Below are 14,316 nucleotides of genomic sequence, written 5' to 3' on the forward strand. Positions count from 1 at the left end.
TCCTAATAATGTTCGGGGCTCAGACTCACTCTCCCAGTTTAAATTAAAGACGCATCTCTTTAGCCAAGCATTTAATGCATCTCATAAGCTTGTACTCCAGTTATATCAGATCAAATGCACATTATTATCTTGACGCCCATCTCGAGATACCTAGAGTATGTCAGTTCCGATTTGGATCCATACTCTTACGAAGACTTCAGATGACCCAACACCTGTAAAGAGATGTTTCCAACTCCTGCAAGGACTTCACATGACACAAACTCTGAATCAACATGTTCCAATTCTAGATTTCTATATATTGTAATCATTATGTTGACAACTCATAGTAATTACTTTAATGAGCAAATTTGTTCTGCCTTAAATTATACATTGTTAGCTAACTGCGTGATTTGTTGTGCATTGCTGAAATACATTACTTGGACACAGTCACCACTGAAAACAGATCACAATAAATTGTAATCTAGACATGCATTTTCTGTAAAGCTGCTTTGAAATGATGTGTGTTGTGAAAAGAGCAGAGCTATACATAAATGTGAATTGAATCTCCTCAACCACCATTAATGTGCAGCATCCGCCTGGATGATGCGACGGCAGCCATATTGCGCCAGAACGCCCACCACCACACACCACCTCATTGGTGGAGAGGAGACAGTGTGATGAAGCCAATCAGTACAAGGGGATGATTAGGAGGCCACGATGATGGATAGAAGCCGATGGGCAAATTTGGCCAGGATGCTGGGGTTAAACCAGAGACAATTTATATTAAACCCTTACTCTTTTTAAAGAACATCCTGGGATTTTTTTATGTCAAGACCTCGGTTTAACGTCTCATCCGAAGGACGGTGCTTTGACAGTATAGTGTCCCCATCACTATAGTGGGGCGTTAGGACCCACACAGAGTGAGCAACCCCTGCTGGTCTCACTAACACCTCAATTTGCACGGACCGACCGTTACGCACAAAGTACACACATTCATGCAGGCACACTTCAGAAGATCTCACAGCTGGATTCGACAAAGCCTGAAAGGTTTGCGAAATTAATTGTTTATTAGATATTCAAAGACTTGTTTAAATTATATAAATGTGCTTTTGCTGAATGCTGATGGTAGATGAGAAAGGGACTTTAAGGTGACAAACATTCTGTTACTAATAACAGAAAAGCAAAGGCTATAATACTTTTTTGTTTAATAGTTCTATCTAAGGAAGTATTAGACAGAACTGTTAAATAAAGACCGTAAACTAATGAAGACAGAGAATGAAAGCACTGTGTGCTCAGGTCCTAGCGTTCTTAGCGCTGTCAAAATAAAAGTCCCCCTTCTGACACATCAGCCAAACAGAAAAACGTATCGGCCGATGCAGATAGTTAAAAAATGCTGTATTTCGGCCTTGGCTATATAACGGTTGACCACTTTATATTACTATAGATCTAATCATGTGGTATGTGGTAAAACTTAATATGCTGCTGCTGATAAGGATATGGGCAGTTTGTGAGAGACTGTAATACTTAGTCTGCTGTAGCACTTTGACAGCCAGCTTGTTTGACACAGCATACTACATGACAGAATCTACTACTTAAAATAGCACTTCACCATTTCAATCTTATCTGGAGAGAGACAGAGATGGGAACTGAAGCAGGAAGAAAATGGTTTGGAAAAAAATGAAAGAAAGATCTGGAGAAAGAGTGAAATGGTGTTTGGATTTCAATCCCGGATCTATTGATCCAACATGATTGGAAGCACAGAAGCACTTTTTGACAGGGTACTTTAGCATTGAATGAAAGTCCAAACTGAGGAGCAGTAAGCCCAAACATGTGGTGCTGAAAGCTGGACTCAAGGCTCAACTCTGGAGCAGCTGAACAGCATGATCACGGCACCGAAACCTCAAATTAACAGCATTGAAAGACCGTTCTGGCCCGCTACGCATCAATGGCCAAGCTCATTATACTGACAGAGAAGAAAAGCGACAAACATTCACCACGCACATTCACACAGAGACGCTGGCTGATGATTGAGACCACACTCTTAGGTTGTCTCTATTAGGCCAGCAAAGTTCAATCAGGTACATGAAAATCAAGTAAAAAAAATAATAAAAAATGACTAGTAGGTTGCCCTGAAAAGACTAGTTGGCTAATCTTGAGGAAGCCCATAAAACTGGGCTTATTAGGCAAATTACGCAGTTCTTGCGTTCAAAGCAGACTATTAAACATCTTATTATAACACTTATGGTGGGATGCAAAAAACGGTGGTAGACACAATTCAAAGATGATTTGAATGTGTTTGGCTGTAGTAGTGGCCCCCCCTCATTATAGGGGATGAATTTAAAGACACAAAGGTTTTCCAATGACTTGCCTGCATTTAAAACTTCTGGACACTAAACCTAATTTCATAATCTGAAAACCACAACAATAATGAAGTCATTTTTAACAGCAAATACTGATGAAACTTGTGAAATCGCCATGGTTGAGGTTTTAAAGCTTGAGTGAAATCCAGATGCATGACAAATTGACTTTCCATAACTGCCTCTGTGCTTTTTTAAGTTCACAAAGGTTCATTCTCTGCATCATCTGGTGATTGGAAGAATGAAAAGAGACAGAGGCCTAAACTTGATGTTGAAATCCATTGCAAAAAAAAACAAAAAATGACTTTCCAAGTTCAAATGGCTCCAGTTCATTTATCTTCACCTCCCATAGTTCTGAGTGCTGATTGACAGAGGCTCTATTGTTTCAGTTACGTAACCCAACCTGTTATTGTCAAGATATCAGACACTATATAAAGCTGCCACATACCGATATGGTCCACCAGTGTTTTGGGTACAGCTCTGCACAAGAACCAACAAGAACCGCTGTGTTTAGAGCAAAGCACAACCAGACTCGATAATGAGAAATATACACAAAGCTGTTATGGGGGAATTTCATTGTTTAGAGATGGGTGAAATGCTTTATGTGCCACGGTCTTATCAGAGAGGCAAATTAAGAGGCCGGGTGAATGTATCCCACCATCGCCTCTCATGTTTTCTGAGGAATTTCAAGGCCTAGAGTATCCCGTCCTCTGCCTCCCTAGAGTATGCACATAAACACAGGTCAAGTGGCCCTCTTTCCTTTATAATAGAGAAGAGTTGCACCATTCTTTCTGGACTGCTCAATTAGGAGAACAAGAAAACCAGTCAGTCTGAAACCTACTTTCTTTTCTTACATCAAGAGTCACCCACCACCATCTACATTGGTTGGGAAATCCTGTAGAGAAAGGACAGGCATTATGAATATTGCCCTTCGCAATGTCAACCAGGTCAAATGGATCCAAAAAAAAAACCAAGATCTGAGCTTCATGTCTACAGCAACTTTGGCTATTCTAAATGCAAACAAGTGCTGTAACGTATGCTGGGAAATGCCAGGATGCCTCATCCATCTCCTCTTTACATCGTAGTTGTACAGGGTTACAACTGGGCTAATCAATGGGATGGCGTGAAAAATGGTACATATGTGTAGAATTCGGTGACTTCAATATCCATGTGGCTGATAATGCCTTAGAAAGAAACATGCAAGTCTTTTAGCCCTCACAGTAGTGTATCTGTCTGTTATGTAAAGTCCAATGAGTAATAGACCAGTTGGACTCTTAGCCAGTAACTTTATTTAGATTTATTTAATCTAAATAAATTAAAAATAAAACACTAAGACTAAAATATGCTACAGGTACAGGTTAAAGGCTACAGGTGAATTTCAAAGCAAAGATATTAGTAGTAAGACAAAATGGATATTCGCTAAATATATTATATTTAAAAGTGTTATTTAATTATTCTCGTCTTTTTAAAGGAAATTAGGTGTGGGCGATATGACCAAAATCTTATTTCACAATAGAAGATAATTTATTTCCCGACAATATAGTTATTTTTTGTCATTAAAAATAGGAACTAAGGGGCTTTTTACACAACACCGTTTTCAACTAAAAACGTCAAAGCGTTTTGGCTGTTCGTTTACACAAAGTTTTTGAAAACGATCTCCGTGTAAACAACAAAAACGCGAATCTCTGAAGACGATGACGACATGCACATGCGTATTATTACGTGTTCAATCTATAGTGTTTCATCGCCATCTAATGGCCTGGCAGCAGAATACAGCGGATCTGTTTGAATGGGGATCGTTTTGACAATGGTGTCATATGTACGTGGAAAACTCAAAGGAAAAACTTCTCCGTTTTAAGCATATGGTTGTCATGTAAAAGTACCCAACGTAGCAAATTACAAACAATAGAACAAATACAACAGAGCAAATTAAAGTTTATCAAATGTATAATCAATGTAAAAATCGGAATAATTACATGCAAAAATAAGATTCCACTGTGTGAATTAAATGTAAACGTTATTCTTATAGGCCTACAAAAATTATTCCGTCAAGAGTGGTTCTCTCTTTGTCTTTTGTTGTTTGACTAACATTGATGACAGACAGCAGTAAGTATATTAGGCTATTTCCATGCACATTAAAACAGAATGCACAGATCTAATATACTGACACACATCAGGTTTTTGCGGTTTACTTTAACTTAAGAAATCAGTATGTCTACATGAAAACTCCATAAAAATTGTGATTTTTTTTTATTTTACGTGCGAAAAAGAACTGAATTCAGTATCGCATGCCGTCTGAGAGAGGCTGTATTCTGCACACACGAAACACACTGGGTGTGTGTGTGTCAGTCAATATGAGTTGTTTTTTCATGGCTTATTGCAATTAACTCTTTTTAACATCATGCATGTCCTGCTCTTTATTTTGCTCTTCATATGCGTTTCATCACTCCAAAGACTCAAAGTAGTACTGGGATACAAGGATATATTTAAATATAAACAATATAGTAAAATCTCTAACGATAGACACTTATTATCATCGCCACACTATATATTGTCATATCGCCCAGCCATAAGGGTAATCTATCGTACATTCTTAACCAAAATTGCATAATAAAACTGTACTGGTTGCTACTAACAGATCAAATAAATTTTTGGTCAAAAACAGCAATAAAACATAATTTTTGGCCGAAATAGTTTTGGAGAGCCAAATATGTTGACTGAAAAAAAGTATTTAATTTGCACTTCTCTGATGATGCATTTTGTATTTCATGTACAAAACGTGGATAAGGTACAACAGGTAAACATATCAGCAGTGTAGACGCACTTCACTGTGACCAAAAATTATGCTATAGAGTAGAACCACGTAAAATTTGATAGGCTGAAATATCGAGTTCAATTATAAGAATTTATTTACAGATAGTTTATTTTCATTTCTTGACTAAATAAGTTAATATCCGCTTTAGTGTTTCGTAAAAAAATTCATTTCATACATCGATACATCACTAATTTCTGAGAGACTACGGCCACTCTCTGAAGTCCTTAAACCATATCCAAGTAAAAACACCAATACAACCTCTTATAGTTTAGTCTGACAGACAGAAATGTCTTGAACCTTCCAAGACTTCGAAGTGTCTCTCACTCCACCCAAAACCTTGAAGGAATGTTGCCTGAAGACAAGACACATTTAACACATCAAGCTATGTTTGTTATTGGCCGATATATGGCATTTTTTTTTATCTGTATTGACCAATACTAAATATACATTGTTGTAAACTGGATATTTAATTGTTTTCTACATTTATAATAGTAATCCTGCCTAATAAGGTGATTTGGGTTAAAGGTCAACAGGAATTGATAAAAAAAAATGGAAGTTAAACAAAAAAGGTTAAGCTTTGGATGTGAATGGGAAAAAGTTAGAGCAGTGCATTGTGTCGTATTGGCTTGCGTGGAAGATCTTTAGGCTTTGGAAGCCAGCAATGGTACGGTGGGGGGATCAAAAGAGCTACTGCCCTGTGACGGAGTGGCGGCCCATCGAAGGCAGCTGGGTATGTGTGTGTTCCAAGACACCAAAATCAGGTCAGAATCTTTCTAACATGGACCACCCGTGTGACCACACACAAACAAAAGAGCTAGCGAGAAAAAGAAAAATCAGACTGGAGACAGACTGAAGCGCAATGCAAACCGACACGAGTTCCCACTAACTGTCCATGCGAGCCAGTGGAGTTTGATGGGTTGGATGACAGTCCATGTGTAGTTTTAGTGCACCCTTGCTCTAAATAAACCGGCTTTGGATTGACCGAAACCACTTTTGTATAGACTTCAGCAACTCTGACCAAAACAAACACAATGGGTCTGGATCAGTCACCAACGGTTAAATTAAGAGCACATGTAAAACTACTCTCCCTTTCTAAACCTTTGCACTTTTGCTTATTCTCTCTTTCCCCCTCAAGACTCTTTGTGGCCAATGCTAATAATAGTGCATAAACTACTTTTTCTCTCTCCATCTATCGTTTTTTTTTTTCTTAGCAAGCTAACTGCTGTTTCACAGGACTGCAGAGCACATTCTGATTTGTTTTATTTTTAGGATGAAATTGAACACTTACATTTGGTGCTAAAGATTGAGGGAACGTAGCCAAATAAAGTAGGATGGTGGGAGACAACATCAGAGAGACTAAAGGATAAAGAGAGATATAAAGAAGAAAAAGGAGGAAACTGCTATCCTTTCATCCACAAACATTTTCAATAAAGATGAAAACGTCTTGTTTTGATGCCGCAAATCACTGTCAGTGTAAATAACCTTCACATTAAGATTCTGTATATGTCAAACACCTAACTATATACATTTTAGGACTATATACTATACTAACATGTCACCTTGGCTTAAAGACAAAACTAGTGCCCAAAAATATGGGGATAAGTGAAGTACGGTAATCTGTGCCATCTGAACAAGAATATGTTGACTTGCTTGATGTTATCAAGATTCTCCTTAGTGAGCACTAGGTATATGAATTTGTGAACTAAAATGACATTAAATTGAACTCTCTAGCCCTGGAGGCGGCAATTTGGAGTTGTCGTCTTGCTTCATTTCATTCTGCAGAATCTCTGCCAAATAAAACCCACACATTTCTAGTTGAGAGAGAGAGAGAGAGAGAGAGAGAGAGAGAGAGAGAGAGAGAGAGAGAGAGAGAGAGAGAGAGAGAGAGAGAAAATGACAAACTCATATATGTGTGCCTGAACATGCCTTTTAAAATCCAACCCCTGCACTCGGCCAGTCTATTGTTAGAGAACCACCGAACAACTTCCCTTCCTTCCTTGACAAAAGAAAAAAGATACACCTCCTTTGTGTTAGCGCGTGTGAGAGAAAGAGAGAGTTCTCGCACAAGAATATTACATAACTTTTCTGGACAATATCTTTAAGCAATTGTTTGAAATGAAAAACAGCTCATTTGCATTTGTGACACATGCAAATCAAACATTTGCACAATCCCATAATGTAAGATAATGTTGTAGTTGATAGTCTAATAGCACACTGTAGCAAAGACTTTTATATACAGGCTTCTTAAAGGGACTTTGACTGTAGAACAACGTCAAGCATGTATGGAAGCTTGTTTCCACCAAAGTAGGAAAAGTGTTTCCGCAAAAGGTAATTGCGAGAGAAATCTCACATTTCTGATTATCTCAGAATTGCATGACATAAAATCGCAACTGCGAGACAAAAATTGCGACTTTATCATCCTCAGAATTGGAATTTATAACTCGTCGCAATTGTGAGTTTTATCTCACAATTCGGAGAAAAAAAGTCAGAATTGAGAGTTTATATCTTGCAATTCTGACTTTATAACATGCATTAGAGTTTAAATCTCGCAATTCTGACTTTAAAACATGCAATAGTTTATAAAACGAGTTTATATCTTTCAATTATGAGGGGAAAAAAGTCCAAATTGCAAAATGTAAACTCGCAATTGTGAGATAAAAAGTCACAATTATCTTTTAAAATGTTTTATTCTGTGGTGGAAAACAAGCTTCCATAAGCCTGAGACTCCTCTCATATGAGATTATTAGAACTGTTATTATCTTAAAACCAAATCTAAAAGTCAGAAACACAAGTCAAACTTTTTTTTTTTTTTTTTACCAAATGTGCAATTTCTGCATCAAAATTTAGAATGGGAATCATAGGACTTTCCAAAAAATCATGTAAGATTTCAACATAAATAAAACACAAAATAAAAGTGATGCAATCATTCAAGGTGTGCTACATAGACTTTTTATCTATGGCATAAATGCAATCCAATAATTGTCCCGATACATTAAACATAAAAATACTAAAACCCGGAAACGTTACATTCATTCATTATAAACTAGCACTGATTAGCCTACAATAAAAATCAATGTATAGTATACCTTTAACTACAAGTGGTCATAACAACTAGTCAGTGATTAACACTCTCGCACGTCCCCGCAATAACACAGTAACTTTTCTCGCTTCTTTACGAGACCGACGAAAGTATACTGTTCAGCAAGTAATATTCAGATTAATTCAATAACCAAACGATTCATAACCACTTTTGAATCAGTACAAAAACCGGCTCATAAGGAGTCATTCGCTCTGGAATCTGACTACACCAATGGCGCCCCTATGATGCTGATTCGCTAATAATAATAAAAAGAAAGAAAGAAAGAAAGAAAGAAAGAAAGAAAGAAAGAAAGAAAGAAAGAAAGAAAGAACTCATGAGAGTCATTGGTTCGTGAATATGAGATGGGCAATAAGGTCCTGGAGGGCCACTCTCCTGCAGAGTTTAGCTCCAACTCTAATCAAACACACATGAACAAGCTAGTCAATGTCTTCAGGATTGAAAGTTAGCCTACAGGTGAGTTTTCATCAGTGTTGGCGCTAAAGTTGCTCTCCAGGACTGAAGTTACCCAGTCGTGCTTGAATGTTTCTGATTGACTAAAAGAACCGCCTCACAGGAGTCATTCATTTGGCGAGCTGGACTACATTGGTTGCTCTCTATGTTTTTATCTCACTACAAAGAAAGCCATTCGCACTGACTACCCTGGTGTTTCGCGATGTTTTCGCTGTAGCGGTGCTAAATTGCGCGTTAAAACGGCCAATATCCGCATCGGCGGAAGAATGCACGTCCGATAACCGTTAACCAAACATGAAAATCACATCATGACAATCATTCGGTTCGGGTAATGTGTTTTAAAAAATATCCGGTTCTCAAATCCCAACCCTAAAAAAAAAGATAACTTCACAGCAAGACCTAGAAGTGCATCTATAAATACAATCTATAAATACGATCTAAAAATACATCGACTCTTGAAGTTGTTTGTAAACACGCCTGCGCAAAGTTTACCGGTTTATTAGACCCGACTCTATTCGAGACCGTTTCACTCACAAAACCTATATCTGTGCAAGTTTACTTCAAGTCGTCCCAATTACAATGTAAGCTACTCATTTGTTGACGGGTAAGTTTTAATGTAAATTCCATACAAAACACTATAAATTCATGTTCCTAAATGATATCCCCATATGATATCTCTAGATATAGCATGAGCACGAAACCATATGTTCTCAACACATCCATCCAAACAGTATGGTATACTCACCTCCAAACTGGCAATCTTCACGGGAAAAGAACGGAGAAGTTGAATTAAAGGAAGGGTGTTTAACTGGATTGTTTTCTGTACACGTTGGAATGACAAACTGTGCACGGAGTTAAACATAAACCTTGTGATCCCGCATGTTGTACGAGGTTAGAGCCGCGTCCGCACAAGTTGTGCTCAGCTGACTGCTTCAAACACACGAGGGTGACGAACTCTTCCAGCCCCACCCCCTCTTAGCACAAGACACGCCTCCTATTACAACCCGCCTACTTTAACCCATTGTTCTAAAATTCAGGGGTAGACCTTTAGGATTATCTATGACTGGTTGTTTAATCTGTGCTAGGATGAGCAGCACATCATGAGGAATAGCACATCTTCTAAATAAGAAAAGGAGCTTACTATCAGGAAGAATTTCAACCTTCCAGTACAATGTAAAAACATGTAGCACATCTTACGGAAGACTTAAAGTCACCATGAAATCAAAATTGACAATTCTTATATTATATGGAATATTGTGTTGATTAAAAATCATTTATGAGTGCACATTATTATTTTTGTAAAATTCATGTACCCTAAAAATTTTGAATTAAAATAGCTTCCCCTCCCTCTTGCAATGACATCTCTTTTCTAATGACGTGTTTACCAGCACGAGGGCGGGACAACCTGTCACTCACATGAGATCACAATAGCAAATGACAAGGATCCAATCACAATTAAGTCCCACCCTAATTATTATTATTATTATTTTTTTTTTATTTTTTTTTTAGATAAGCCGTTTTTGAATAGGTTAATTGGGAAACTTTTTGACATTGGGATGACTGGGGTGTCCCAGTTAACCTGAATTCACTATATACGTCACACAATATTCATGCTGACTTTAAGGTTCACACCAAGAGTGGTATATGATAAAGATAACTAAAAGATAACATTATGTATATTCTAAGCGTGCACTGCATCCCATCTGCTGCTTTAAATGCTTGAGCTCTTTAAAGTCATTCTGATTGGCTGTCAATGTTCATATCGTTGAGCAACATGGATCATCTCTGCATCCAAAATCGCGTACTGGCTGTTACTATTTGAATTAACCGTTAAAAAAGTACGCTCTACAGTATGAATATGGGTAGTATGAATAAAAGTTGGATGTAGCCTACTACATCTGCCATGATGTTACGGTCACATGACTTAGTGTCAGTTCCATCGCTTCACTTCCATTCATAAATCCCCTCCCGTGTGTGCAATATGTCCGTCGAATGTGCACTTCAGAGGCTGCGTCCGAAACCGCATACTTCCCTACTATTTAGTAGGGGAAAAGCAGTAGGCGAGCGAATAAGTATGTCCCAATCCTTAGTATCCATAAAAGAGTAGGCGAGAATTACGTGGGTGACGTACTAATTCTCGCGAGATTCGGATGTGCGTATACTAATAGAGCTTCCAAATATTCCTTTCCTACTATATAGTAGGAGAAAACAGTAGGGGAGACCGGGGACAGTTGCAACAGGGGATGGTTGCAACATGTCATTTTTCTCCAATCAGAAACAAGCTAGAGTGATGACACTCATACTGAACATGCACAGTTAGACCCTCCCCCCACCAAAAAGACAGTAGACATATTCAACATCTGCTGCTGCATTTATTGAACAAAACTTGTTTTGGAGGTATGAAAGTAATTTTTTTCATGAGATGTATTTTTGTCATACTGTCCAGACATTTTGTATGAATTAATCAAAACTTACTTAGTTTGAATTATTGTTTTGTTGACTTCTAAGTGCCATGGTTAGCATGTGTCAAAGTCAGAGTGTCTAGCAGGCGTATGATGTTCTGTCATGGCTGATAGGGTCAGGGACGGTTGCAACATGTTATAAATTGCATGTTTAATAAAGGTTTGTTGCATTGCAAATTGTTAAATTCTTCATGTCTGACACTGAAATATGGAGAGATTGAATAGCATCTGTAACTCCTGCACACTGAATCTATTTAGGCCTATGTTCTACATGAACAAACAAAACTCAATAACTGTTATTTGATAAATATGACTAAATAAATAAATTATAGGCTACAATAATATTATTGAAATACATAATACTATGTATTTCTATGTATTTCTATGTACTATGTATATTATAGTAGGCCTAAAACAGTTAATATTTTCAGAATTATATGCTCATTGAGACAAAAAGCTAAAATTAATGAGAGAAATTTAAGGTATTTTGAACATGTTGCAACCGTCCCTGGGTTGTGTTGCAACCGTCCCTGGGTCGGGGTCAGTTGCAACATCTGACTTCTTCCATTCAAATAAATACTGTGAACGATATGTCATATATAATCATCTTTAAATGGTATGGGTAATTAGCAGACAGATGCAAGTTTAATATATACAAATTTGGTTGGTCTAGTCCAAATAGTCTCTGAGTAACTGAGAGAAATGCAAAAAGTGTTGCAACTGTCCCCGGTCTCCCCTACACGTGAAAGGAGTAGTATGTCCGAAACTTCAGTATATAAAAGAGAAGGCGAGAAGTTCCCGGATGGCCTACTGCTTCAGCCCAGATTCTGAAGAGCTCATTGATCGATACTTTTCTATCCCAGCAGGCCACGACATGTGTTGAATACTGTAAACAGTTGAACTGTTGAAGGTGTAAAGACGTTAGACAGTACTTGTGATTTTGCTGTAAAAACACGTTTTATTATGTATAGCTAACAGGGGAGCTCCAGTAAGCACACTTACGTCTCTTAATTGGATTTACATAAACCATATACATCTTAAAGACGCTTATTTTAAATGTCTATTAACATCTGACAGGAAAATAAGTATCGCAGATGAGATGAGCATATCACAACATGAAATAGACATCTGAGTGATATATGTGTCCTATTGTGAAGGAGAATTTACTGTTGCCAACATTGCTTATATTACATGATAAATAAATCCACATAAAGTAACTAAACATAGCCTACGTTATCTATTTTATTTGTCCATCGGTATTGTTGATAAATTGAGGAACATTTATGTTGCATAAAAAGTGAGTTAACACATCAGCCTCAACCTCAACATGTAAATGTTAATTGAGCTCATAAATCACAGAGGTAATGTGAATCTTATCTAGATTTTACAGGGACAGATGAACATGTGTGTTTATTGAGCTCATGAATCACAGAGGTAAAGTGAACCTTGTCTGGATGTTACAGGGACAGATGAACACGTGTGTGTCCGTCTGGTGGAGTGAGTATACTACAGAAATGAATGAAAAAATCTATTTAAATCTTAAACTGTAGTTTATTTTAATTATTGTAATTTCAGCACTTTTATGATTCTTGATTTCTGTGCATTTGCTGCAGAGCTTTTGTGGTGGAGCAGAGGATGCAAGGCAGTTTGACGGCGGCATTTATGGGAGGAAAAAAGGAAAACCTGAAATAAAAATAAAAAGATAATTTTGTTGTACAGAAATAAATGACATTGTGCTGTTAACATGTCTGTTTTTTAGTATGTTTTGTGCATTTTTGTAGGATTCTGAAATTTCTGCAGACTGGTATATCATCATCACTGAGGATGAGGAGACCAGAGTTGAATCCTGGAAATGGTGCCATGGATGAGACCCTCCATCACTCCACCTGCCCTTATTGCCTCAGATTGTGAAGCACAGCGCAGCAAGCAACAACCTCAGAAACAAAGGCATGGCTCACCCCTGGCCATGAAGAAAATAGAGCACTAGCTTGTTTTCAGCATGTTAAAGGCTCGCTCTATGCTTCTCTCACGAGAGTGTTTGCTGTGGAGACGAGTCTCACAGGGTTCTGTACAGGCTCTCTGTATGAGGTGATGAGGGAGATGGTGCACTCAGGCAAAGCCTCGATGTCCCTTTCCATGATCCGATTCCAGTATGACTGCAGCAATGAGGGACATGATGGACAGCAGAGACAGGTGAAGGTGGGAATGGTGGTCAGCTGATTCATCAGAATAAAGCCGCAAAATGAGAACCGCTGTGTTGAGATGGCAGTAGGATGTAGTTAATGTGCAAGCAACACGGACTCGGGTGCGTGCTTGTTCAGGAAGTATAGTATCCCGCGCATGCGTATCACTGTTGCATCAGTGAAAAATCTTCTGCGAGCAGCAGAAACACGGCGTCCCCTGGATATGTGCTGAATTACACCATGTAATGAACATAAAAGTAGTTGTCTCTCACTATGTTGTGCATAATAGCACCAAAAAAACAGACAAATTACAGCTATGCTCAGTCGAGTTGTATTCTCCATGCGTTTTCCGTGTGCGTTTGCGATGACGTAAGATCACTGCAAACGCACCTGGGTTCGATACAACTAATTGAGTGTGAAACCAGACCAACGCTGCGGGGGGCGCCGGGAACTAGCGCACTCGGGTTCGGACCGCAGCAAACGAACCCAGTGGAAAAACACCCTTAAACAAGACTTCGCGGTGAGTGAATGAATGAACATGGTATAAATAGACTGAGACTAACAGGATGATGAGACACAGGTGAATGCAATCAGTGAATGAGGTACAGGTGAATGTGATCAGTGATAAGTGATGAGTCCGGGCAGTGAGTTATGGGAAATGTAGTTTGTGAGTGATAATAGTCTTATGTGGAGTGCCCTCTGGTGGCTCTCAAGGGCACTCCAGCTGGTGACCGTTACAGTAATACACTTCATAATATATAGATGTATATGTGATCAGATATGGTACTGCATGTGTAATATATTACAGATATATTTACTCATGCAAAATAAACACACAAAATAAACACATATATAGAGAAATATATAATGTAATATATTTATTTATTTTTATTATTATTTACATTATAAATGTTTCATATTTACAAGACAGTTATCAAAAGCACTAGCACATCTGCATGTACGAGATTAT

General features: G+C 38.0%; 1 protein-coding gene and 1 long non-coding RNA gene across 4 annotated transcripts in view; one reads left to right on the top strand and one right to left on the bottom strand.

Moving 5' to 3' along the window:
• grb10a (growth factor receptor-bound protein 10a) overlaps positions 1–9,641 on the bottom strand; it is a 62,996-nt gene extending 53,355 nt beyond the window's left edge. The window contains exon 1 of one of the 3 annotated variants that reach the window (XM_082185096.1): positions 9,447–9,641. In XM_082185096.1, the coding sequence (XP_082041222.1) occupies positions 9,447–9,563 (117 nt within the window). In that variant the 5' untranslated portion in view covers positions 9,564–9,641. The remainder of the gene's footprint in view (positions 1–9,446) is intronic. The other 2 variants (XM_082185098.1, XM_082185097.1) reach the window with 2 other exon arrangements.
• Positions 769–13,386, top strand: LOC309510369. The gene is made up of 5 exons (XR_014210333.1): positions 769–4,522; positions 4,619–7,648; positions 7,688–8,704; positions 12,627–12,660; positions 12,777–13,386. It is a non-coding gene; the product is annotated as an uncharacterized lncRNA (long non-coding RNA).
• Positions 13,387–14,316: the final 930 nt, after the last annotated feature.

This window comes from Leuciscus leuciscus (genome assembly GCF_965113295.1).
Source record: "Leuciscus leuciscus genome assembly, chromosome: 12".
NCBI classification, from domain to species: Eukaryota; Metazoa; Chordata; class Actinopteri; order Cypriniformes; family Leuciscidae; genus Leuciscus; species Leuciscus leuciscus.